This window comes from Podarcis filfolensis (genome assembly GCF_964270895.1).
Source record: "Podarcis filfolensis genome assembly, chromosome: 1".
In the NCBI taxonomy this organism is placed as follows: domain Eukaryota; kingdom Metazoa; phylum Chordata; class Lepidosauria; order Squamata; family Lacertidae; genus Podarcis; species Podarcis filfolensis.
In genome coordinates, this window is record NC_139604.1 from 28,811,060 (window position 1) to 28,837,837 (window position 26,778).

General features: G+C 42.8%; 2 protein-coding genes across 15 annotated transcripts in view; both read left to right on the forward strand.

Moving 5' to 3' along the window:
* COBLL1 (cordon-bleu WH2 repeat protein like 1) overlaps positions 1-9,270 on the forward strand; it is an 82,363-nt gene extending 73,093 nt beyond the window's left edge. For 9 of the 12 annotated variants that reach the window (XM_083576870.1, XM_083576877.1, XM_083576875.1 and 6 more), the window contains 5 exons: positions 583-820; positions 1,759-1,844; positions 2,396-3,963; positions 4,156-4,335; positions 7,327-9,270. In XM_083576870.1, the coding sequence (XP_083432996.1) occupies positions 583-820; positions 1,759-1,844; positions 2,396-3,963; positions 4,156-4,335; positions 7,327-7,416 (2,162 nt within the window). In that variant the 3' untranslated portion in view covers positions 7,417-9,270. The remainder of the gene's footprint in view (positions 1-582; positions 821-1,758; positions 1,845-2,395; positions 3,964-4,155; positions 4,336-7,326) is intronic. The other 3 variants (XM_083576869.1, XM_083576872.1, XM_083576867.1) reach the window with 1 other exon arrangement.
* Positions 9,271-16,401: 7,131 nt separating this feature from the next.
* Positions 16,402-26,778, forward strand: part of GRB14 (growth factor receptor bound protein 14) — a 50,855-nt gene continuing 40,478 nt past the window's right edge. Inside the window, exons 1-2 of one of the 3 annotated variants that reach the window (XM_083577340.1) lie at positions 16,402-18,230; positions 24,624-24,756. In XM_083577340.1, the coding sequence (XP_083433466.1) occupies positions 18,184-18,230; positions 24,624-24,756 (180 nt within the window). In that variant the 5' untranslated portion in view covers positions 16,402-18,183. Of the gene's footprint in view, positions 18,231-20,589; positions 20,995-24,623; positions 24,757-26,778 lie in introns of those variants that run through there. The other 2 variants (XM_083577341.1, XM_083577339.1) reach the window with 2 other exon arrangements.

Sequence of the window (26,778 nt, forward strand, 5' to 3'; positions counted from 1 at the left end):
CCCACCCCTGGAATCTAAATGAATCTGAAATATTAAATGAAGTAATTATACAAAGAGGACTGTTAACGTGTTGAGAGGCACTGTAGTTTAGTGGTAGAGGTAATGTTTGGCCTGCGGAAGGCACAATCGCTAGCATCGCCACATATGGCTGGGAAAGAGTTCTGCCTGAACCCTGAAGAGTTGCGGCCAGTCTCTACACTGGTAGAGAATCAGTGGGCTAGATAAGCCAACGAACTGACTCCTGGTGCATAAGTCACCTTCCTATGAGTTCATTATCTTCTGAATGAGGAGACATTAAGGTAGGAATGTTTTCAAGTGGTTGCCAGTCTTTCTCTGCTCAAAAACACCCTTGTACTTTTACTCCGTGAGAGCAAAACTTACCACCCTGCATTGCTGAACTATACTCACATTTATCAGAATTTTAAACTATTTGAGCCACAGGGACAAGCACACACCCCAAACTCCTTAGTAAGCATACTTTGATATTCCATCTGGGATGGTATTTTTTTTGTTTTTAACAATGTAATGTGATATATTTATCTTGGTTTATTATTGCTCTTTATGCTTTCCTTGGGAGCGTAGCCGACATAGGCTCTGAATATAGTCTAGAGGAGATAGACGAGAAGGAAGAAATGCATGAAGAAAGTGCAGGGGCTCCTCTCACTATGCCAGAGGCCCCCATCTCCTTCAGTACTCCTGAAATTCCACGGGGTGTTCAGAAAAACGAGCCTGCTTCGTTGGCTTCAGATCCTAGCACTGGGCGTGACGATACTCTGCAAGACTCAAATGAAGAAGCAGAAAATAAGACTGCACGTGACAAGTGAGTGCATCAGGCTTCTTTCTGTAAATGGTAGTAAGCCCCCTTTATATCCTAGAAGGAGAGCAATTGATCACTGAGCCTATGTTTGTGATTGCACTTCTCAAGTAACTTCTTTGAGTTACTTATGATTAAACAAGTTGTTCACCATCTTGTTCTACCGCCAAACAAAATAACTCCAAAAGAAGACTCTAGTGTGACACCACTGCGTAACTTGAACTGATAGACTTGAACTTGTTCATTTCCATCTCACTTATGGCCTCAGTCAAGATAGTGGGTTTTTTAACTTGCTACATGTGATAATTAACTTTGCCAGTGCCATAATGTTTGTGTTTATCATCAGTAGTGCTTTGTGAATGGGCTCTAAAATTATTTTACATAATTCAAATTATAACAGTGTGTGTGCGTGTGTTTCATTTCCCTCTGAGCTCACTACTTTTTCTTTGCTACTTATGTGTATCATCAGTACCTGCCAACTTAGGATAACACATCATGCATCTGAAAGTCCATGAACGTTTATACTGAGACTTGGAAATTCTGTGCCCTTGTTTACATTTAATGCTATGGCAAACCGTGGCTTAGCCCAAGCAAGCAAATGTGTAGGCTCCAGGGAAAGAGGTTGCACCCAGTTTGTTCCTTCATGGTTTGTTTTGTTGAGTTAAGCCATGGTTTAGCTTGTTGTGTCATCCAAACCCTGGCTCATGGTTTTAGCTTTCCCTACCAACCCACAGTCCGTAAACTATGGGATACCTTGGTTTCGGCTCATGGTTTGTCCGGAGTCCTTAACACCTGGTGGGGGTACAGAAGCAGTGGCAGTAATGCTTGGGATGGGGCCAGGATGTAATCACATGAGGAGAAGAATGCCTGAATAGAATTTGAGTGTTTTTCTCAATACGTTACTGATGCCAGTCTGTCTATTGTTATGGTGTGATGTTTTGCAGAGCTCAACATAGTCAAGTATTCATTGCAAATATTACACTTGGCAGTGCTAAGCCACTTGGAGCATTGCAGCCAAATGCAAGCAATGGTGAGTAAATTTATATTGTTATTTGTGCAAGATGTATTTTCAGTTGCAGCGGAATCCTGGCAATGTTGTTGGTGTCTGTTCAAATATACCGGGTGGTATCCAACTACAGTGACCCATTAGCACAAAAGATTTCTGCTTGCACAATAGGAATTCCCCCTGGAGGTACGCCAGGGGAGGCAGAAATCCTTGCACTGAAGGGATATGCATGTAGTGTTACATTGGATGCAGCCCATTGTGTGAATGGCGAATGTAAAGGAGTCTTCCACAATTTTTTTCCTAAGTGGTATTGATGGGTCCTTGCAGTTGCTCAGAGAAACCTGAATATAAAGCATATGTATATTTTTTAATATTTTAAAAACCTCTCATGTCTGTCATATGACATATACTATGACATATACTTAAGACTACAAAAGCTATGTACCAAAAAGCTGTACTCTGGGAAAGTTTAGCTCCATTTTAATACCATTTGGAATGAAAAAGAGTGATTCATGATTCAAACAACTTGATCCTAATGCTAATTTCAAATTTTTGTTTCCTTTTTTTTTATAAAGGTCACAGTGACGCAAAATTTCTTCCTCCAACAAAAGAAAGTAATATTGATGTGAGAGAAAGTAACAAGCTTGAATCATTGAACTGCCAAGCATATCAAAATGACATAGTCGTAAATCAGGAATGCAGCCCTCAAGCATGTCTAGGGGTGCAAGATAAAAAATGGGATCAGTCCATTGTGGAGACAGTAAAGACTCAGGATGTTGCAATTCAGGCAACCCCACCCGACGGTAATTTGGGTCAGACTGAAGTAAGGGAGAGTACTGGTCCTCAAGGCTGCCAACTGGTCACACGCAAAGATTCAACTCACCTGCACAAATCAGCTCAGGAGAACCAACCCTCAGGGTTCCTCAGCAGGGTACATGAGACCGTAGGAACTATGACAGAGTTCAACCAACAGAGGGAACAATCGGCACATGACAGAGCAAATTCTAACGACAACCAATATAACACAATTGAAAAGGATAGCCCCATTTTACCACAGAAAGTCATGAAAAGCCCTGCTAGTTCTCCTCCAAAAGGTTACCCACCTCACTGGCAAGACTCTAAACCTAAACCTAAACCTTCCAATGAGATTACAAGAGACTACATACCCAAAGTTGGAATGACTACCTATAAAATAGTGCCTCCAAAATCTCTGGAGATAGTGAAGAATTGGGAGTCCGACACGGCAGAGGATCGGGAAGCGGCCCACTTGCACATGTCTCCCAAGGAGAATTCCCAGGAATTTGGTACGCAAACAGAAATGCTTAATAACTCCAAAAGCCTGAGCCCAACAGGACCTGTTTTTAGACATGAAGTTACGTTGCTAGGGAACGATTCGCTGCATAAAACATACAGTGCTGATAATGCCACAGTTCCTCTCCCTAATGCCGAAGGCAAGAAAATGGAAGTGGAGCCTCACAGACCTGGTCCGCAACATGTTGCAGCTCCATTTGTGCTAAGCACGGAGAAGAAAAGTCCGCCCCCACCGGTGCAAGAAAAACCAAGGATCTTAAGTCCTACAGCAAAACCAAGCAACTTCTATTTACAGATGCAAAAGAGGGCTTCTTCTCATTATGTAACGTCTGCGATTGCAAGAAGCAATTCCATTAGTAGCCCTACGCAAAACGAAGCTAAGAGTATGGAGCCAGAAAAAAAGTTGGCCTCGCCAGATCATACTTCTTTTCCATTTCCTAGGACAGTTACTGTTCCTTCTCAATTAGTAGAGGAAAAGACTGAAAACGGACACAGCGAGGAAAAGACAAAAGTCACCACTCCTCCTGTAACAATGCCCAAACCTCCGAATTCCCCCTGCTCCCAACCTCCTCCATTAAATCTGAAAACCCTGAGGACTTTCGTTTTGCCGCAACCGTATTCCAGCTCCAGGCCGTCACCTTTTGCTCTTGCTGTATCTTCAGCAGTTAGGAGGTCGCAGTCGTTCAGCAAAACATGTGCACCCAGTGCGCCCAGGCCACTGAAAGAGCAATTGTCCCTTGACCTTTCCTCATCAGTGTCCAACACAGAGATAAAGAACCATTCTCCTCTACAGAGCCCAACTAGACAGCTGCAGCAGAATTTTGCAGACAAGGTAAAACCCAACAATAACATTTGTCCTCAACTTCCACACGGTGCTTTCTTACATGCATATATCTTGGCATTTTGCAAAATGACATAGAACTGTTCTGTCGTTCACTAAAAGTGTGCATTGCATTGCGTGTTGCTGTCTAAGGTAGCGTGAGCTCACTCGGGGCAATGGTTTTCTTTCTTCTTCTCCCAACAGAAAAATAATTGTGCAACCAACGAGCAAAATAGGCAGGTGCCCTCTTTATCTGGCCACCCAACAACTGCCGTCTGTCAGAGAGGGATTGCTGCGGCTCTCCAGCGCCCTGACCCGGAACAGATCCACCAGAGCTTGCTGGCTGCAATCCGCTCGGGAGAAGCTGCTGCCAAATTGAGAAGGGTGAGGTGGTTGGGTTTTTCCCCCTCCTCTCCCCTTTCCTTTTTCTTCTCATCATTAAAATAAATAACAATGGATTTACAGTGCTTACTTTCAAAATCACCATAGCAATCGGTGCTGGCATTAATCTTGTTGAAGGAATCTCACGAGTGTGATTTCTGAATAGTGCCAATAGGGGAGATGTAAGGACTGGTTGCAAAATGTTCTTGCTGGCTTTGAGTAAAGGAAAGAGTGTATACAGCTTTTCCCCTTAAACATACATTTGGCATAAAGTGTATGGGCTGATTCCCTCTGCCAAATCCTCCATTGAAACAGCTGTTAGGAAGAATCTTTAAAGATCAAGGTCAAAAGGACCTTGCCTCTCCTACCTGTCTTCAGAATTTGAAAATTCCTTGCTAATGCTCTGCTTTCCTGTCTCAGATTTCAGAAAGGTATTTCATCAGTTAGGGGAAAGAAGGCATCCATATAGAGCTGGAAATTGAATATCCTGGGGTCTTATTTTTTTAAAAAAAGAGTGCTTTGTTTGGTTTGTGGCAAGAAGATGAACTTTTTTAATTATTCTGACAGTGCCCCATCAATGATATTATCCTATTATGAATTGTCCATGACTAGAATATGGTCATGAGAGATGCCTTTTTAAAGCTCTCCAGCCCAAACTGCATATATAGTTAAATATCTCCTTCCTTCTCTGCTTTTGTTATTCCTGTGCTATGCAAAATTTAATCCCACTTTGTCTCTCTCACTTGTCACCTCCTGTGCCATCCCACATTTGTTTAATTAATGAATTTATGAATCGCTTCCCAGGAAGCATCATAAGGAGAGCAAGTACCAAAGAATGCAGACAGTATTGACATAATCAAGTATAACTCATTTTTTTCTAGGAGTTTCAAGTTTCCCTCAGTTATATTCTGAGAACATTATTCTTTCTTTCAAAGTAGCATGATAATGACTGTGCTAACTCACTATCTTACAGTATGAAGAAGTGAAGCTGGGGTGAGAAAAGTGTGGTATCAAATTTATTTTTAAGCCTCTTGTGAAGATGAAGTCAGACAGTGTCTGTAAAACGTTGCTGCAACTTTTAAAACAAGGCGTATTGCACGGGGAAAGAATTAAACACTTAAGTCAGCAGACCCAAAGTTACTGCATTCACTTGTGTGTGAAGAACAAGTGAAAGGACATTTAACTCCTATTTAAATGGCAAAGTTCGGCTAATGCTTTGTGCTATTAAATTGGGTAAAAGGTCTGTCAGGTGCTCTCAGCATCCGCCAAGCATTCAAGAAACAAGGCAAAAATTGCCACTGCATTCAGCCAAGCATTTGCCCCCCTCCACTTGCTTTAATAACTCGTTAGGGTACAGAGCCAAACTCTGTGGTCTTTTGTGCTGCAGTTTTATTCCTGCTGAATAAAGCTTGCAGTAATTGCTAACCAAATGGGTCAAATGAGGTTGGGGTTTGAAACTATTTCTCTCTCTCCAGAATATTTCCATCATATGACTGAACTCTCCCTGTTAGTTTCCCTTGGGCTCACACATCTTAAGGCATTACTTTCAGTTTAATAATCAAATGAATGCATAGGCCCATTGTATTGTCTTCAGCAGGCATCTGCAAACTTCAGGCTTGCTTGGAACTATGTTTTGAAAAAACTAGAACCTGGAGGTTCCAGAACCAATTTGAGCCAATTGGAAAACAGTGGCTTGGTGAAGAACAAAGCCAGGTGCAAAATGGTGGCTCAAGGGGCAGAGCCCAGTTACCTGTGCCCCACCCCACGAAACATGCACTGGGATGGCTGTCATTTACAGTGACAAAAATTTACATCTGAGAAAATTCTAACTAGCCAGAGCCAAATCTACTGCAAGTCATCCAATGATCTGTCAGCGGGTCCAAATTAACCTTCCACCCAGCCCTAGTCTACAGTGCACAGTAAAATTAGTGATGTGGCAAGAAATAAATGTTCTCCAGATGAATAATCGCTCGTGTGGTTTGGAAACATGGGTTTTATATATTTTTCATGCGGCTGAGTGCATATTGAAACCTATGTTTGATCAGACTGTTTCAACTAGCTAGCTTTTACTTAGTGATGTTGAAAATCAGTTGAGCTTTAGCAGACAGGAGCGAGGCAAGTGTGTGGTGACATCATTAAAGTAATCAGCTTTGTGGGGAACATGAAACCACAAATTGGAGCAAGAATTAAAAGAGAAACAAGTAATAAATTCCTATTGCTTGGTGTCCAAACAACTCACTTAACAATCATAGCTCTGGCTTTACTCATTGGCTAAAAACACTGACAGGCATATATACCGTATTTTTCCATGTATAAGACGCCTATTTTGGGAGTCTTCGATTTAAGAAAATGGGGGGACTTGCATCCATGTATAAGATGACCCCAGATTTTAAACATTATTTTAGAGTAAGAAAACCTAGTCTTATACACAGAAAAGTACAGTATATATGAAAGCTCAGTGCCTGAGTCTCTTTCCTAGGCTGGTTACCATATGAATTCTTACCACACAAACATAACCAATATTATATAGGCTTTGTGAAACTGAGCCACAGGGGTGTAGCTCTTCAGTGGCTATGACTCTAGCTCAACAAAGGCAGGCCATGCATTTTTGTGGAACAACCATGCACCTCTCTTAAATTTCTGATGTGCCCCGAAGATCCCTAGTAATATGGCAATTGGACCTAAGGCAGAGTAACATCTATTGATGTACCCAGGTGGTGAATTGAGTTTCCCAGCATTTTGACACTTAAATTAGTATAAGATGCATCAGACCTTTCTGGAGAGGAGGGTGTAAGTAGATCTGTTCATATAGCTGCATTTTATCCCGCCCTTCCTAAGGAACTCTAATTGACTGATGCATAGGCCCAGTTTATTTCAGCAGCTCTACTCTCAGCGACAGCATTCAAAACAGTTGCAATTATAAATTAACTGGTGGGTGACTTCCATTTTGCATCAGGTCTTCCATCTACCTGACTACCTTATTTTCTCTCTCAGGTTGCGCCTCCGTCAAATACAGTTGCCATTAACGGAAGATCCAGTCTCAATTCCTCAGTGTCCGTAGAAGGAAGATACAACAATCACTAGGACTTCGTACCAAATATTTTGCACTTTATCCACTACTGCATAAAACTATGGTTAATTGCATATTGCTGAGGACTGTGTGTAAATGCAAGGTTGCGATGGTATATATTGTCAAGTGAAGCACAGAAACTTCATGGAAGTCCTGAAAGAGTTATTAGAATAGATATAATTTATAGCAATATTTTTTTCGCCCTTTTAAAGCTGAAACTGCTGCTTCAGAACGCATAACATGGCATAAAAGTTTCGTTCTTTTGCTGCTGTGATCTGGTAATGTTGATTTCCACTTTAACCTTAATTAATGATGTTTAGCAATATGTTGTATGATGCTAATGTATGAAGCTCTTAGCTGCCTAATAATATTGTTCACAAATGCACGAATTTACATGCACAGTTCTGACACCTGTTGCCTTGGAAATTTATTGCTGTACTCTCTAGAAATGCAGTTGGGCAAGTTTCCTTTCCTTCTGCTAAAAATGCAGGACAAGATCCATCCAAAGTCATGCTGCTTCAGAATCCCATCAATTGCTTAAGTTCTGTGTTCAAATCAGTAGGGTTTAAAAGTGCTTAACTCTGGCTGGATCATGTCTTTTTAGGATTAGCATTATCGGTCTTTGTATATTTTCCAGTACCAAAGTGAAGAAATAAAATAGAAGGTGAGTTTTCTTATAAATACTAGCACTGTTATACGGTGTCTTCATGCACACTAGAAAGTGCCTTAACTGCTGTAACAAGGCTGATGAAATCACAGTTGTTTTCCAAAGGCAGTAACTTGGTCAGCACCCCAGGCCTCTATAGAAGAATCTGAACAGCATGTCAAGAGTACTTTTTAGCAACCTCTAGGACAGGGCAGGGAAACTGAAGCCAGATGTGGTTGGATTCCAGCTCCCTTCAGCCCCAGCCAGCATCACCGATGGTCAGGGATGGCAGGCGTTGCATCTGGAAGGCCACAGGTTCTCAGGCCCTGCTCTATGAGCTGAATCGTTGAGGGCAGATTTGCGCAGTCTAAAATGTAACAGGTAGTAGGTATGAATAGGAATCAGTGTTTATTTTCTTACTGTGCTTACCTTTAGCATACCCCATGCTCTCAGCGTGCTGCAAGTATGACGGCTGAGCAAAAATAGGGAGGGGGATGTGCTGGCATGGGCAGGGACGCACAGTTTTGGATCTGCAGATGAAGCATATGGGAAATTTTGTTAGCTGACATGCAGAGCTCTCTGGAGAGGTAATACAGCTCTGAACTGCAGTGAGGACTCCAGAACCTTATTTGGCAATTGATACAAATTTATGGGTAAGGAAAAGAGGACTGTGGCTCAGGTACAGCTTGAGGGATTCTCAAGGCCATTGGCCCAGAGCTACCAAGTTTAATTTATTCTTGTTCTCAGAAAAAAAGCAGTATCTTATTTCACGTTTGGGTAACTTTTAAAATATTTCTTTTAAGTTCAAAAAATTAAAGCTAGGGGATGCAAAACAAAATAAAGCCCAAACTCCTCTTTTTGTAAGTAGGAGAAGAGGTGGTGGTGATTTCTGCATTATAAAAGCTTCTTTAATGACACTTTAAACAACACGATGTCAACGAAGTAGTTTTACGAGTCTAATAAATTCTACAGTTGTGAAATTTAAAAATTGCTACTGAAGTAGACATGTTAGGTTGAGCAGCTATGTGCAAGACAGCAAAATGCTCAGCGGCGCTTCTTTTTCTGTTCATCTTTTCCTCTCCAATTAATGTTGCATTTGTGTGACAAGATCTATTTGTGATCCTAGTTCTGATCAAGCAACTGAATTTGTAGATATATGCTGCAAAGACTGGGATATTTTCTAAATAATTACGGTTTTGTTAAATAAAAGTAATTGTATTTAGTTTCATTCTTAAATGATTACGTTGAACGACATCGTTTTAGAACATTCTTGTTATTCCGCCCCCCTCAAAAAAAATCAAGTAAGCTCCTACGCTCCCCCCCCCCCCGGACTTCCAGAATGAAGGAAGACATGCAATACACAGTTGGTAACTAAAGGAATGACTTTGTTTCATACCTGACCTTTGATTGGCCACATCACTGCTCATTACTGGCAGTAGATGGCAACGAGGTTGATTTGATGCAAATGCACCAGCAGCAATGCTGTATCGTAGGCATAGACAAACTCTGCCCTCCAGATGTTTTGAGACTACAATTCCCATCATCCCTGACCAATGGTCCTGTTAGCTAGGGATGATGGGAGTTGTAGTCCCAAAAACATCTGGAGGGCTAAGTTTGCCTATGCCTGCTGTATTGGTTTAACCTGTATGGTTGCACCCTCTGACCTCACCATTTTCCCTTGTACCTCCTGGTAAGCAGCACCAAACATAGGTTTGCTGCCTGAATCACTAATGAAATGGAGCTATAAATTAGATGAACATTTTGGATGTCTTGTGTGGCATTTCCAGTAGCGAGATGGAAGTATAAAAAACTGTTATTCAAGGCATTATTTCCAGATCAGTATCCCATTTTGGTTACTTGCAAGCAGAGAAAGATAAAGTGAAACAAGTTCAATGAAGCAGCAAGAACAATCACAGACAGAATAGAGTAGAGGTGGAAAAGGACTACGCCTCATTTGCGTAGTAAAAAGAAGAGTGTAGTTGTAGCTGCGTACTATGTTGACATAAAACATCACAGTTGGGAAAGGTTGGTAATGATGAAAGATAAAGAGAATGAAATTAAATATACCGATGCCTCTCACATCAACAGAAGACTTTTTGAAGCTGGTTTCAAAGGATCCCCCAACACTGAAGAGGGGGTATAGAATCAGGGCAAGAGGACCTAAGAGCACTTATCAGTCCCTTAGCTGGTGGAGGTTTCCATGGGGCTTTCCGTCAGTGCCGGAACAAGTCTATTTCACTTCAGACAGATCACACTGGCACAACACTGTCCTCAGTAGTAGCCCGAGAAGCCTCTCACAGCAGCCATTCTCCCCTCTCTCTTTCATTCACCACACGAAACAGAAAGTGGTTAAAAAACAACATTTACTGGAATAAAAGTCACAACAGAAATTGGATGCCTCTCTCATGGGATTCACAGTCAGCCAATCACATGAGAGCTACTGTCCGGGGGGGGGGGGGGGACAGGACACCCGTGCTAAAGGTACGCAGTAATTTAACATAAGTAAACATTCCCATTTCAGGAAATTAAATCATTATCCTTAATGCCTTTCCCATCCTTTGCTACCTTAGGTTCTATAACTGGCCTGTAGATGCATGCAAGGAATTGAAAACGAGACTTGCTGCATTCAAATGTGTTCTGTCACTGAGCAATGGCTCTTCCCAGGCAATGTTGGGAGGCGAAATTGCCAAGGTCCACACTAAACAGGTGCATGCCTACTGACTGACTAGCCACATAGCTGCTGATTCCATCAATTCATGCCTGTGTGCACAAAATCTTCTTGCTTTACATATAAATTATTTTTATATGTCTGAAAAGTGACCAAAGAGGAACATTATTATTATTATTATTATTATTATTATTATTATTATTATTTAAAAGGGTCTTGCTCCTGGTAGAAACCATGTTGTCTGCCCTTAGCCCAGGGCAGGTTCATATGAGAAAAGGTGGGATTCCCTGAGACTGCTTGCTGCCCAGACCTTAGAGGCAATTAATACCAGAAGAATTTTACAAATATTGAATACACAATTTTGCTGCTAAGGCGCAGATGTGTAACATGCTGAGAACAGCACATTAAAAATTCTCTCAGTTGTCTCAGCTAAAATGCAAAAATAGTACAGGGTTCTGCTTCTATAATTTGACACAATTAGGGAAAGAGGCACAGCAGGCAGAAGAACTGTGTTTCCTAGAACCTAAATTTGGATTTTCTTTTCGTAGAACAATCTTGCGTTGAATGAAATGCTAAAAGATTCAAGGGATGGAGAATCACTTTGAAGTGTGAAGTTCATCCCAATAGTTTACAGTTTCTAATCACAGGCAACCTGTCTAATTGCTATTAAAGAAATATGGTAGGGGGTAATTGTGCGGAATAACTGTAGCAGCTAAAAATAAACACTAACAATATTCTATAATATCAGCTGGAAATAAATACCTGCCAGTGAGTCTGATGGTTATCTGGTTATAAAAATGGAAATGGTCACCAAGGCAAATGTGGGTTTTTTTGGTTTGTGTTTTTAAAAAACCCCTGTTCTAACAAATTAGGGTGCTTCCAGGCTGTCATTCTTTTGGAGTGGAGTTGAATCACATATGGCCAAATTCAGGTTGCACAATTATATTTGATTGGGAAGTCATGCACTACAAACCTGCTGCCCTCAAACAACAGACTTTTTGCAGTAAGGGAAATGGGAAGATGTAGTGGAAACTGTGGGATGATAAACACTTGCTTTGACACAATGCTATCCTCTCCACAGACCAGAATGAATGCTTGCTAAGCAGCCAACAGTCTCGCTGCAAAAAAATTGGGTGAATGTTTCAATAAGCAGGTTGTCTGCCCTAAGTCTTTAAAGGACTACCAGAGCTTTGTGTCCTTTTCAAACCTGACCTGCACCCACATCCATTTTGAGACCCAGAGACTGGCAATAGGAGGGTGCATCATGCAAGGGTGCTCAGGAACAAGAAACTGGCTTGCATCAGCTGAGACTGCATCTAGCCCAGCACTGTCAGTTCTGACTGGGAGTGGCTCTTCAGGGTCTCCGGTAAATAGAGGTCTTTCCTGTCACCTGATTGTTTTAGCTGGAGTTGTCAGGAAGTGAAAGTGGAACTTTCTGCATTCAAAGCCACCCGAGCTATGGATCCCCCTCGTGCAGAACACGGTCATTCCTCTCTCAGCATTAACTACAACACATAGAGGGCTTTGTGAGCCTAAGAAAAACAGTGCGCACACAGCTATGGTGGCATGAAGCCACATTAGAAATTCTGAAAACGGACCCCTTCTCAACCAAGGTAAGATACTTAGATGTATTAATACAACTTTGAAAATCTGTTGACAGCAGGAACCGCTTCTGAACCAAAGCAAGGCACAGTATCTTTACAAGAGAGGAAGAAAGGGAGAAAACCAAAGCAACTTGGCCAAATCCTATGATATTTTTTTGACCATGACCCTGTGATCTGCAAAGTCTATCAGGTCCAGTAGCCTCAGCCACCACTGACAGCTAGGGTTCTCAAAAGTTGTTGTTGCTGCTGCTGCTGCTGCTGTTTTATTTTTATTTTATTTATTACTTATACCCTGCCTATCTGGCCGGGCCTCCCCAGCCACTCTGGGTGGCTTCCAACAGGATATTAAAAACACAATAAAACATTAAGGACTGCATACAGCTTATGCATATTTAGTGTCTACATTGTTAAATGAAGGAGAATAAAAAATCTGATGAGGATGCCAAAAGGAGTTCACAACTTTCCTGAAAAAGCCCCAAATGTCTTCTGCTATTTTTGAATTATCCCAACCTTGAGGAAAGCATAGGAGCTGACTCCCCCTTCATCTTTTAATAGCAATGACTGTAATTTTCTCTCTGTTTTTTTTAAATGTCAAATTTTCTGTTCTGTTTATATTTACTGTTATGGTATATTGGAGCAAGGTTTCAAAGTTGTGGTCTGTGGACCACCAGTGGTTGGTAAGCTCATTCAAGTGGTCCATAGCATGTCTGGATTTGTGGTTGAAGACAGAGGGGATGGCATGTCCATTACATGAAACATATTGATTTTTAATTCTGTTTTATTGTGTCTTTCTTACATTGCGTTATTGTATTCTAATTTGATTTCTATGCAATTCTAAATTGTAATACAATAAAACACAGGAACTAAAAGCGGTTAAAACACAATTAAAAATCGCCCTGCATCTAACACAGCACAATGGCTGCAAAATGCGGGGGGGGATTGTTTTACCAACACCTTCAACAATTTTCAAATGGTCCATGGGGAAAATGTTTGGGGGGACCACTGTAGTAGAAGTTTGGTGAATCTCCAGGTAGGAGGGGAGGTATCCCCTGTTGAAATCTTGGACTGTCCTCAAATGTACCTCTGCTGCATTGCAGGTACATTTGAAATCAGCCCTTTGATTAGAACCTACTCTCTCCCTCCAATTTCTCATTATAACAGCAAAATTCCACTCAACCAACTCACCCTTAACATAATATTGTCTACTCCAGGGGTCAGCAAACATTTTCAGTAGGGGACCGGTCCACTGTCCCTCAGTCCTTGTGGGGGGCCGGAATTTATTTTGGAGAAAAAATGAAGAAATTCCTATGCCCCACAAATAACTCAGAGATGCATTTTAAATAAAAGGACACATTCTACTCATGTAAAAACACGCTGATTTCCGGACCGTTCGCGAGCCAGCTTTAAAAGGCCATTGAGCCAGATCCGGCCCCTGGGCCTTAGTTTGCTTACCCATGGACTCTTCAGAACCTCAGGCAGAGCCTCTTTCCTATCACTTCCTGCCTTACTGAGCTGCTATCTGTCATATCCACAACTCATGCTGCTAGCGGTTTTCTTATGCTTTTCATGGGGGCCCTTCATCCTTTGCTTACAGGGCAGCTGGACATATTGCAAAATGGAGACCCCAGCTGCTCACAATCTTAAATTCCAGAGCGTCCATCCAGTGTACTGGCTCAAAGCATCATGTTGCACCCCATTACTCAGAGTAAGGCCTGCAAGCATGAGCCAGAGGCTTTTCTCTCTGCAAGTATATTTGCACCTGTGCATATAAATAGTAAAGGTAAAGGGACCCCTGGCTGTGCATATGCAAATTTTCGTCAAGCTCTTGTGTCCTAAGTCTTTAAAGCCTTTTAACCTAGCAACAACCTTCTACTTTGCAAACACACTCGCCTGCAATTAATTCTTCCACCACCCACCAGTCCTCTCCAGTGCAATCTGACACACATTTCCAAATGGTCCCACTTACATGCACAAAATAAGAAATCTCAGCTGTTTGCTGCAAAGCTGTTTGCCAAATACAGGGAGGTCATGTGGATATAAAGGTTATGTATTTATATCTTCCGTTGCAATTTACGTTCCAGACAGAGATGTTTTCAGAGATTTTTCAAGGCTGAAATGTCCAGCAGATGAGGCTCATGTTAATGGTTGCATTTATTTTGGCGTTTATTATTCAAGAGATCTTCCTGTCTGCATGGCTGAATGTGGGAACATCTGATTTCCCACCATGTCAGCCAGTGCTGGAAAAATATTATAAGGGGGGCGGGGAAGGAGGAAAACACTGTACAATTTACAGCTATTGTGATGTGCAAAAGCATAACTCTCTAATGCTTTGAAAATTTTCAGGAACTCTTACTGTAACTTTGCGGCCTGACTACCTTGCACTTTCTAAAATGAGATGTCATGATTTGCTTAACACTTTTGCTGTAACAATAAGGCAGTCTGAACAGCTGCAAAATTAACCCTAAAATGCACTTACTGGCCTTAATTATGCTTTCAGGTTTATCACAAAGTGGCAAGCAGAGCAATTTCCTTGGTAGAAGTTGTCTATGAGAGTCAATGCCTTTTGTGTGTGTTCTGGCTTCCTAAAATTGCCTCTTAAATTGGGCTGTAATAGTGCAGGATTTTTAATGTCAAACAGTATTTGCTTCTTGCGCAGATTTATTGGGCAATGCTGTCATCTTTGTCATCTCATCCTGTAAAAAACAAGAAAGAAAACCTCCAATGAGAAGGGCTGCAGTAGAGCCAAGTCATGCCATGTCCTAGAGATGGTATACACATCTGTGGTACACTGATAGAGGATTCACGTACACTCCATTTCTAAATTCTCCTAATTTTTGCCACAAACGGACATGTGGGAAACTTGTGATTGAAATATTGCAACATTTGTGCATTTTGATGGCTCTTGCAGAGATACTGTGGATTTTATTGTAATACTGGGTCAAAATGGTCTAATTTCCACATAATAGCGCATAGGGTTATATCCTTAGTTAAAGGTAAAGGGACCCCTGACCATTAGGTCCAGTCGTGACTGACTCTGGGGTTGTGGCGCTCATCTCGCTTTATTGGCCGAGGAAGCCGGTGTACAGCTTCCAGATCATATGGCCAGCATGACTAAGCCGCTTCTGGCGAACCAGAGCAGCGCACGGAAATGCCGTTTACCTTCCCACCAGAGAAGCACTTTGACGTGCTTTCGAACTGCTACGTTGGCAGGAGCAGGGACCGAGCAACGGGAGCTCACCCCGTCGCAGGGATTCGAACCGCCGACCTTCTGATCGTCAAGTCCTAGGCTCTGTGGTTTAACCTACAGTGCCACCCGCGTCCCTCAGTGCCACCTGTGTCCCTCCTTAGTTAGGAATGGCAATTTTCTACACTGCAATTTACAGTGCAATGTTATGCCTGTTTACCCAGATGTAAGTCCCACTGTGTTCATTGGGGCCTATACTGTATTGGATTGCAGCTGTAATGTTATATGAACATCCCTCATCCTACAATAATAAATACAGTTGCTAGGGAGGAAGCTTTGCTGAACATAGTGGGATTTATTGTCCATGGGAAGGATGCATCTGTGACCTTCGTTTCTGTGGCTCAGATCCCATAACCACCAGAGTTATTTGCTCCTCAGTCAAACCCCACTTTAAATTTGATGGTTTGAATTTTGATCTAGATTCAAACCCCCGTTTCATATGTTCATATATTTTATAATCAAAAAGCCTTCTTGTCTGGTTATTCTGAACTACAACACGATGTTCCTTTTGCTTGCTGAAATGCTTGTAAGCTAGAGATTCCATCAAGTAGAAAGATTATTTGTACTGCAAAAGCTATTATTTTATATAGCAGTAGCAAAATGGCTAGATTAGAAATTGGAATGTCTCCTAAGCAACTACTGAATGGAGATTTTTGATTAACAGGAATGGTTAGAATAGTTAGGAAAGTTGCTACTGAACTGTATTTTAATTTACAGATGATTTGATCAAGACTATATGTGCCCACTTCTTTTCAAAAGCATCCTAGCCAACCAAGACAATTTACTTAATATTGTTATCCCCCTCGGTGAAATGTTCTCCCCAATGAGATGTGCCAAGAACCATCATGAGCATCCCTTTGGCCCCAGGTAAAATCTTTTAACATCACTCAGTTGGCTAGAGTGTGGTGCTGATGACACCAAAGCTGCAGGTTCGATCCCCACATGGGACTGCATTGCAGGGGGTTGGACTAGATGATCCTTAGGGTCCCTTCCAACTCTACAATTCTATGACTCTATCATCACCCAAGCATTTCACAGATTAGGGTGATCTGTTGATGGCATGTTTTTGCTAGAAACGTTCCAGAAGTCTAGTCATGTGAAATGAGTCTTCTTCAAGGTGAAGTTCTCTAGGATAAGTGAAGGGCCAAAAGAATAAGGAACAAAGCTCCAGGAACCTGGGGAACTGTAGCATAACCGGCCCAAGCTGTAGCTGCTGTTATAATTTTTAAAAGCAACAGAAGAGTTGGAAAAAGAAGGACAAGGAGGCACAAGCACAGAGAGCTGAAAGAAGAGTCAAGGGCCTGTCCTGTAATTTGCCAACCGGCCTGCTTAAAAAAGGAGAAAACTAACTATGCTACCAGGCCTAAGTTCTACTGAAGGACTGAGCAGAAAGGAGCCACATGCAAGGCCTGAGGAAACTGTAGCTTCTAGAGACAGCTTTTGGACCACAGGCTGCTGAACACTGAACTGTACCACTTTGCCTTTGGAAAGAGTTCCTTGCAGACAGGGATGCTTTCAGCAGGGCAGAGGATAAATTGCTTATTCTGTTTTCTTTTCCCCATCCTTTGTACATCCTTTGAACCTACAAGTTCCTTTGCTCATCCATTTCTTTTTTAGAAACTACCTAGCTCCTTATTAAATCCCATATGCCCAGCCGCATCACAAATTATTTGGCCTTCGAGACATTTTCTGACACGGCACAAAATGTGCCTAGCTGCATGTTAGAATAAATCCTGTGTTGACTGACTGATGATGATAATAATAACTTAAAACGCAGCGTAGAAGGTGAGATGTGTGGAAGGTACAAAAATATGAGGGTTCATTCACTTCTTCCTCCACATTGAGCCACTTTAATTAAAGCCAACCAGGTTTTATAGGAACATTGATATATGCGTGGGTGTCCTTTCATAAAGAGGGAATCCAAAGGGCTGTGAGTCAGGTAGTCTGACTGTATGAAATGAGGAAGCTTTAATTATGACAGTGTTCAAATTAAAACTATAGAAAACGTGTCAATAAAACGCAATGGCTTAAAGTAATTGCTGGTTTTATATGGGATTCCCTTTAAAAACTGGCAAGTGGTTGGATGAAAAACTGCATTCCAGTAAAGTGTAAAGTATAAACTTAGTAAGTTGCATAAACAGAATCACATCTAGGGCACATCATGCAGCATGAAAAGGGAAGCCTGGGGATAAATCCTTTGGTCTCTTGATTGTTCTGTTTTTAGCAACTTCACAACCACATGCATCCTGCTCCCCATCACACAAATGCCACTGATAGCGCCACATTAAAGCTTTCATTCTATGCCTGGAATAATCATCAGCCAACATTTTATTCCTTAAAAAAACTTTTTTAACAAGCTGCTTTTTAAAAAAACTTTCTGTTTTTGCTCTTTTAAAACTAGTAACAAACTATGGTAATTCAGATTTACTGAGATCGTGAATTGCTTTCTTCCTTTTTTAAAAAAAAAATAGCTTCTGTTCAAGAACATACTCTGGCACAACATGCAGATGTTTTGAACCAGGTTGATTGTCAATAAAAATTGTGAATGAAATTGAAAAATAGCAAGCTAGCTAATACTATAGAATTGCACAACAAGAGTTCTTCAGAATATTCTGACAGATGGATAGCTGCAGCGGTGCCAACTTGAATAAAATATTGGGGGGTGGGTAAGTACCGGTATTTTTTATTCCTTTTTTAAAAAAGGTACTCCTTTAAGATTTTTATCTTTCCTTTTCTGCTTTGTTCTCGCTTTTGTTTTGCTCTGCTTTTTGTATGTTTTTTAATCCTCTACACTGGTTAATGAGAGGTTTGCATATATATGAAGGTGATGGGAAGGACCCTCTGCAAGTGGAGGGGAAGGGAAGATCTCTCAGGGTGGGGGGCTGGGAAAAGGAAGGGAAGTTCCCTGGTGAGAGCTGGTAGGGTTTGTTTATTTCTGTGTGGGGCAAATTAAGATCTACCTATGAGAGGACTTTGCATACTTCTCTCGCTCTGTGTTTAGATTAGTTTGTTTTTTAATTGTATCAAACTATGAAAGGTCTTTAGGGACTCGGGTGGCGCTGTGGGTTAAACCACAGAGCCTAGGACTTGCCAGTCAGAAGGTTGGCGGTTCGAATGCCCGCGACGGGGTGAGCTCCCATTGCTCAGTCTCATCTCCTGCCCACCTAGCAGTTCGAAAGCATGTCAAAGTGCAAGTAGATAAATAGGTACCGCTCTGGCGGGAAGGTAAACGGTGTTTCTGTGTGCTGCTCTGGTTCGCCAGAAGTGGCTTAGTCATGCTGGCCACGTGACCCAGAAGCTGTACGCTGGCTCCCTCAGCCAGTAAAGCGAGATGAGCGCCGCAACCCCAAAGTCGGTCACGACTGGACCTAATGGTCAGGGGTCCCTTTACCTTTACCTTTTATGAAAGGTCTTGATAAAATCTTTATTTAAAGAAAGAGAATTGCACAACATGGTTGTGTAACAGGCTCTGTGCTGCATGGTAACACCCAAGACAGTACATCCTCCAAAGGTGTCTTGCGAGGGAAGCAGCTTTGGGGTGTGTGTGTGAGAGAGAGAGACTCTTGCATGAATGAATTGCTGCATACCCTTCTCTGGATCCAGCCATAACGCCCCCCCCCCACTATCTAGGAAGAGATACTTCTGTGCAGAAGCAGATGGTTGTGGTGGTCTTCTCACAAGCATCTGGTGGAACAGAGTGCTGGACCAGATGAGCCTTTGGCCGGATCCAGCAGTGCTCTTCTTATGGCTCTGCTCATATCCAGTAAGAGCAGAGATGCTCATGGGCCTCAACACTGCAATGCTCATTGGAGCCCTGCTGACTGGGCTGGATTCATGGCACAGAGACCTCATACGGGGCCACTGCTTGCTACTCATTTACCTACAGCAGGCTTCCTCAAACTCGGCCTTCCAGATGTTTTGAGACTACAATTCCCATCATCCAACCACTGGTCCTGCTAGCTAGGGATCATGGGAGTTGTAGGCCAAAAACACCTGGAGGGCTGAGTTTGAGGAAGCCTGACCTACAGGTTGACCAGGGATAGTCCTTTCAACATAATTGGGACTTCTGAGTAAGTATGGAGAGGCTGAGGCTACATGAGCCAGACCCACCAATTTTCCAGGGACAGACCCAAATTTACAGAAGCCATCCCAGTTTCTGATTTGATCCAGGAATGTCCTGCTTTTCCTTAGAACGTCCCTCTTTCCATCAAAGAAATGTTGGAGAGTATGGAATTATGCGACCCCTGAGCCAAGGAGATAACCTTTAGAAGACATCTGAAGACACAGCCCTGTATAGTTTCATTGTGTTTTTATATATATTGGAAGCTGCCCATAGTGGCTGGGGCAACCCAATCAGATAGATGGGATATAAATAATAAAATTTATTATTATTATTATTATTATTATTATTATTATTATTGAATAGCATATATTTTTTTGAGAAATGTCGGAAGGTATGCATGAGCGAAATTATATGCACCCTTATTTATGTAATTCATTACATGCTGTCCTCTGGCAAAACAAACTCCCAAAACATTATGGGCCAGCTTGCAGGATAAAAAAAAATAATAAATTAAAATGACAATGCGGTATTGTGCAACTGTACAAAATTGTGCAGCGCAAGATAAAAGATGAGGACAGATTATTAAAGGAACTAGTAAGCCTCACTGGAATCAATGGGATTCACTTCTCCGTAATTGGCAGCACAGGAGAGCAATTATGGGGTGGGGTGAGGGGGTGCATCCACCCTCATAGCAATCTTTACTCAGAAGTAAGTCCTATTGTGGTCGGTGGCGTTACTCCCAGGTAAGTGTGCACTGGCTCAGCCTCCGCGGTTTGGTTTCAAGTGCCAATTAGAGAGGCGGTGGGTGGGAGGGAGAGGTCGCCTCTCGTGCCCCTCCGGCCCGCGGCAGCCCCTCTGGCCCCCCGATCCCTGGCTTCCCCCCCCCCCGCAGCCCCGCCCCGGACTTCCTCGCGGGGAATCACCTCTTCGCTGGCTTCTCGGGCGGCTCCTCCCCTTCTCGCTGAACGCCGCACGTGGGGCTTGGCCGAGAGCCGGGCGAAGGAAGGGAAGGTGTGCGCTGCCGCCGGGGCTGCCGGGGCCGGTCTCTCCCGCGCTCGAGCAGCCGCCAGCGGGCACCTCCGGCCCCGGGATCCCGACCGGTCCAGGAGGGATGCTGATGTGCCTTTAGGAGCTGCAACGGAGGAGGCGGCGGCGGCAGCAGCAGCAGCAGCAACCGGTTTGGGGGGGGGGATGATGGCCACCCCTGTGGCTGCAGGTTTGCGGAGCAGCGCAGGGAGGGTTGCGGTGGAGCGCCGCGGAGGACTTTCCCCGAAGGGCGGCGGGGGTCGCCGCCTCGGAGAGCTCGCCTTCTCGCCTTGGCTCACGCCAGCGCCGCCCCTCCTCTCGGCTCGCCTCAGGGAAGACAGGTAAACCTGGCCGCTTTGGGTGCCTGGTGGAAAGGGGGGGGAGGGGTTCAAGTACAAAGGAGGGGCATCCTTTCAAGTTAAGGGATCCTAGGTAGGGAGCAAAGAGGGCGGCTCAGAGCCCCGGGAGAGCTACTGGAAGAAGCCTCCATGTGCAGGGGGAGTGTATCTTAATGATGTCAAGAGGGGAAGAGGACAATTGCCGAGATGTCTGCTGGTTAACACTGGAGGCGTCGAGTGGCCCATTTTGTCATGGATGCTTCAGTTGAGATTCCTGCATTGCAGGGGGGTTGGGCTGGATGACCCTCGGGGTTCCTTCCTGCTCCACAATTCTATGATCCTATGCTGGGTTATAGGGACGTGGGTGGCACTGTGGGTTAAACCACAGAGCCTAGGACTTGCCGATCAGAAGGTTGGCAGTTCGAATCCCTGCGACGGGGTGAGCTCCCGTTGCTCGGTCCCTGTTCCTGCCAATGTAGCAGTTCGAAAGCACATCAAAGTGCAAGTAGATAAATAGGTACCGCTTCTGGTTTGCCAGAAGCGGCTTAGTCATGCTGGCCACATGAACCGGAAGCCATACGCCGGCTCCCTTGGCCAATAAAGCGAGATGAGCGCTGCAACCCCAGAGTCGGCCACGACTGGACCTAATGGTCAGGGGTCCCTTTACCTTTACCTTTTATGCTGGGTTATTAGATGAGCAGGTAGATTCTCAAGAGAAGTCTCTCTCTGGCAAGTAGGGGGAAAGTTCATTTGTTTTAGAGCAGGGGTGGACAACATGGTGGACAACTTCCAGTTTGGGCTACAGCTCTCCTCATCTCTGGCTATTGGCCATCCTGGCTGGATCTGCTGGTAGTCATTCCGGCATCATCTGCAAGGCCACAGCCCCCCTCACCTTTTTTTTTTAGGGCCTCCCTCCTCCTTATTCATCCCCCCCCCCCAGCAAGAATAAGAGCTTGCAAGCCTTTCCTTCTGAACAGGTGATCTCCCCTTGGGCATCTGTGGGCCAAAGAATCTCTAGCAGGGGGCCCTGTCTGAACTAGGTGAAACTCAAGGCAAAGAACTTGGGTGCCTTTGAACAATTGGGGGAAGGTTGACACCAGCACAGAACTGCTAGAAATGTTTCGGAGGCCTGTGTAATTATATATTGGATTCGATTTTGGAAGTAAAATTGGGTTGAAGGTATGTGGTAGAAAATCCCATCAAACTGTCACTTTGCGTGGATTTTTAAAAGTTACTATTTCAGTGGGTTTTGTGATTGGCATTCTTTTATGTTAATAACATTTTCCACACGTAAGGGTGGGGCACTCTATTGCTAAATCTTACCTGGGGAATAGAGAGTACTGGGTTCTGTTTACCATGACAAAAGAACTTTCTGACAAGGAGTCAAGTGACAAGGATAATTTTCTGAAAGTGAATTGAGGCACCATTGTTTCATGTTCACTTTTGTCATGCTTAATGAGACTGCGGCTGCTTCCAGACCACCTGATTTGTTTGCACTGAACTTCTTGGGGAGATCAGGTGATATTTGCTACCTATGGAGCATTCATTCTGATATGTGTGTGGGGAGATTAGAGCAGCTTGTGTTATTCCACTTTACAGGGCTTTCCCCATATTGCAAAATAAGGCATTAAGGCATTTCCTTATTGCAAAAAGTCTGACTTGTGTGTTGTGAGGGGAGAATGGTTGTGCATGTTGTGTTGGTTCAGGGAGAAAACAATACTGTACATACCCCAGGCCTTCAAACAAAACCTTGCTTTATTATAACGTAACTAGACTGAGGGAAAAGCTCCACCCAGCAGCTAGAATGGGGCAAAAACTACAGGAACCAACCGAACCCATCAACATACACAACAGTAGATGAGTTTCAAATTAATTTTAACTTTGCAACCTGAATTTATTGGTATGTGATTGGATCCCCCCCTGAAAAAGTGGCAGTCTGAAAACACCCAGGTTTTTCCAGTAGCATTCTCTTTAGACTTTCATTTTGACTGTTTAAATTAGATGGGTTATACAGACTTATTTGTATATGGAGACATTTGTGTATTTGACATTTGGGATTTCTCGCAATCAAGCAGTATATAAATTCTATGTTTTTTTAATTTATTGAGGCTGTACTGTAGTAAAGTAGTCAGATGGATTTATAATTGTGTACATGTAAAAAGGCAGAATAAATTATTCTGTTGAATTTTCACTGTCTGCTTATTTATGAAATTAATAAATGCAGAAACTTTCCTTATGGGCCATAAATCTTCCAGATGCCTAGCAGGTAAAGAGCAGCAGGAAAGTTAAAGAGTAACTTTAAAGCAGAATCGTCAGTATTTATGGTGCTGATGGTAATGGGTAATCAGCACAACTGTGTGTTTTTATTGTTCTAAAAGCTTTAATGGAAAAAGATCTTAAACAATGCATTTGAGATTACCTGAAATGTCACTCCTGATCCCTGCCAGGGACAGTTCAAGACATTTTGTGATGGGAAACATAACATTTGAATGGTGCCAAAATTTGCTGACCATCAATGGGAGTCCCTTGTATTATTTGCCTCCTGAACTAGCTCTCTTATACTGGTTCATACTAGGGCTAGCCCTGGATTGTGTTCATATTAATTTGAATTTAAATGGGATTTACCCAAAGTAAGTATGCAAGCCTAAAGTTGCCCTTTTATGCAGTCATATTTTGGAATGAGCCCCATTGAACATGGTGGATCTCACTTCAAGAGATCAAGCAGAATGTTTGTGATCCTCATAAGTTAACGATTAACTATGGTTGGTTTCACTTGGAACTTTTTACAATATAATTCCTTGTAAGGATTAAGACTGTAACTTCAAGCTTACCCAAACCAGAAGACTGGAAATTGTTCTATGGTGCTTAAGATTTTTGTCTCACCCTTGAACCTGCATTATTTTGACTTTGAATTGGCTAAGTCATTAATGAGAAATGGTGGCCAACGATAGCCAATATTCTAGCACTGTTCTTGTCACAGAAGCAATTACTGTTTCCTTTATAGAAAGTTATTTCCCAGAATCTATGAGATATTTTAGCGGATCAGGTTTTGGGAGTGACTGTGCAAGCTTTGAAAGTGCACAGAACTCTTCATCGGGCAGAACTGAGCAGCAACTGCCTAGTTAGGTTTTTTGCTTACTTATTTAATTTCATTCCATTTATGAATAACTTCCCATGAAACATCTCAAAGTAATTAATAATTTAAAAATCATAAAATCATCAGCAGTAAAAACATGTAAAAACAAGTTTATATCCAATCTAGGATACACTTAAGATAGACTTAAAAGGATTGCTGGAAGAGAAAGGGTGTTCAGCAGCCCCTGAAAAGACAATAGAACTGGTGCTTATTGAATTCATAGATTCATAGAACTGTAGATTTGGAAGGGACCACGAGGGTCATCTAGTCCATCCCCCTGCAGTTCAGGAATCTTTTGCGCAACATGGGGCTCAGACCCATGACCTTGAGATTCAGAGTCTTGCTACCTTTAAAGTCTGCCTAATGAAATCTCTGCGTCTTTCAGCTTTACATTTTTCCCTTCACAAACATTTTTCATTTCTTGTATTTTTTGCATTTTAGCTTGGAATTAGAGAATTGTTTTGTATGAACTATATATTATTATCTCTCAACGTAGGGGGAAAAAGACAGAACTTGATGTACTAGAAATCCCATCCATACCAAATCCCTTCCCAGAGCTTTGCTGCTCTCCGTTTACATCTGTTTTGTCAGCCAGCCTGTTGCCCAAGGCAAATCCCAGGATAAAACAGGTAAGCCTTACTCAATTCTGACAGTTAAAGTGCGAAAGAAAACAATGTTTCCCCCCTCAAATTGTTGAGAAAACTACTCCAGTACATAAAACGGAACACATTCAAAATATTGAATGATTATGTTTTGCTTTTGCAGTTAGCACAGTAAATGTTTTCTTGTTTGTTCACTGCCGCAAGCTTCCAGTGTAGTAGTAGTACAGTGGTACCTTGGGTTTAGTACTTAATTCGTTCCAGAGGTCCGTACTTAACCTGAAACTGTTCTTAACCTGAAGCACCACTTTAGCTAATGGGGCCTGCTGCTGCCGCCGCGCCGCTGGAGCACGATTTCTGTTCTCATCCTGAAGCAAAATTCTTAACCTGAAGCACTATTTCTGGGTTAGTGGAGTCTGTAACCTGAAGCGTATGTAACCTGAAGCGTATGTAACCCGAGGTACCACTGTAGTAGTAATAATAATATCTATTCTGTTTGAATGGTGAGTTTCACTGAATTTGATGTTAGACTCATTTGCTTCCTTCTGCCTATACAAATCTCCCATGTCGTAGGCCAGGGTTGGGACTCTGTTATCTCTCCAGATGTTGTTGACTCCACCTCCCATCAGCACAGCCAATGGCCATGGATGATGGGAGTTGTAGTCTGTAGCAACATGTAGAGGCCTGCTGGTTCCCCACCCCAAATATAGACTGTTAGATTCCGACACCTTCAACACTCTTCTTAATCATATCTTTATTCAGTAAAGCTTTGTGGTCGCCCAGGGAAATAAGGAGGCGAGAAATAAGCTTGGGTGAACTGGGCTACTTTTATTAATTTAATGATAGCAGATCTGAAGTAGGGAACCATCATCTAGGATACTGATTAGGTCTGGTTTTCAACATCATGCTATACCTATATATCATGATGTCTGAAATAAGGATGGAACTATGTAGAGGCGAACAGGGTGATGTCTTGGCGACTGCCACTACTTAGGGGTAAAAAAAAAACACGGATCCATTTTCACTTACTTTTAACCTATTGTTACAACTGTTGCAACAGGGGCAGCAGGAATCATGAGAGAAGCAATGACCAGTTTTTCCCACATCATGGCTTTGTACATAGCACACCCATACGTTGTGATCTGTGATATATTGCCATGCTGAATATTATGAAACTGTTACCACGATGTCCTGCCCAGAGGCCAGGGAATCCAGATGATCACAGAGCCAAGGGAGAGCAGGAAGCAGCAAGACAGGGCCAGAACTACAGGCATTGTTACCGGCATCTGACTGCTGGTGGAAGCTCTGCTGCAGAAGGCTGAAGCCAGCTGGTTCTCATCAGCACCTCCTCCCCTGTGTCCTTAATGGCTGATCAGCTGCAGGTGGAGTCACTCTGCCTTCTCCCCCTTCAGGCTGCTGTTCAGCAGGCGAAGCTGACTCCTGGCCCATGACAGGGAAGAACTATTGCCATAATTCAGGCTTAGGCAAACTCGACCCTCTAGAAGTTTTGGGACTACAACTCCCATCACCCCTAGCTAACAGGACCAGTGGTCAGGGATGATGGGAGTTGTAGTCCCAAAACATCTGAGTTTGCCTATGCCTGCCATAATTGTTGCTGTTACGGTAACAATGTAAGTTAGCCCTCAGTTCTGATTTTATTATAAATTAACAATTCTTAGGGGAAACTGGTATTTGAAACCCTATTGCAAGAGCATGGCTCTTTCTTATTTGTCATCCTTTTTGTAAATTGATTTACCTTTTCCTCATAAGGAAGGTATCATAGCCCCTCAGTTATTTTAGTTTCCCCTCTCGGTGCCTTTTCCAACTTTTGGGGACAGGACAAGCAGAACTGTAAAGGAGATTCCAAATGTGGCTACATCATAGGTTTGTTTAACAAAAATATTATCTGCTATCTGGTTTACTGTCTCTCCACTAATAATCCTTAGCATGGAATTTGCTATTTTTGCAGCTGCTGCACATGGAATTACTTCTTTCCTGACTTAGCTACCACAGCCCCTTTCTGATTGCCTCAATTTGCATCCCTTTATACTT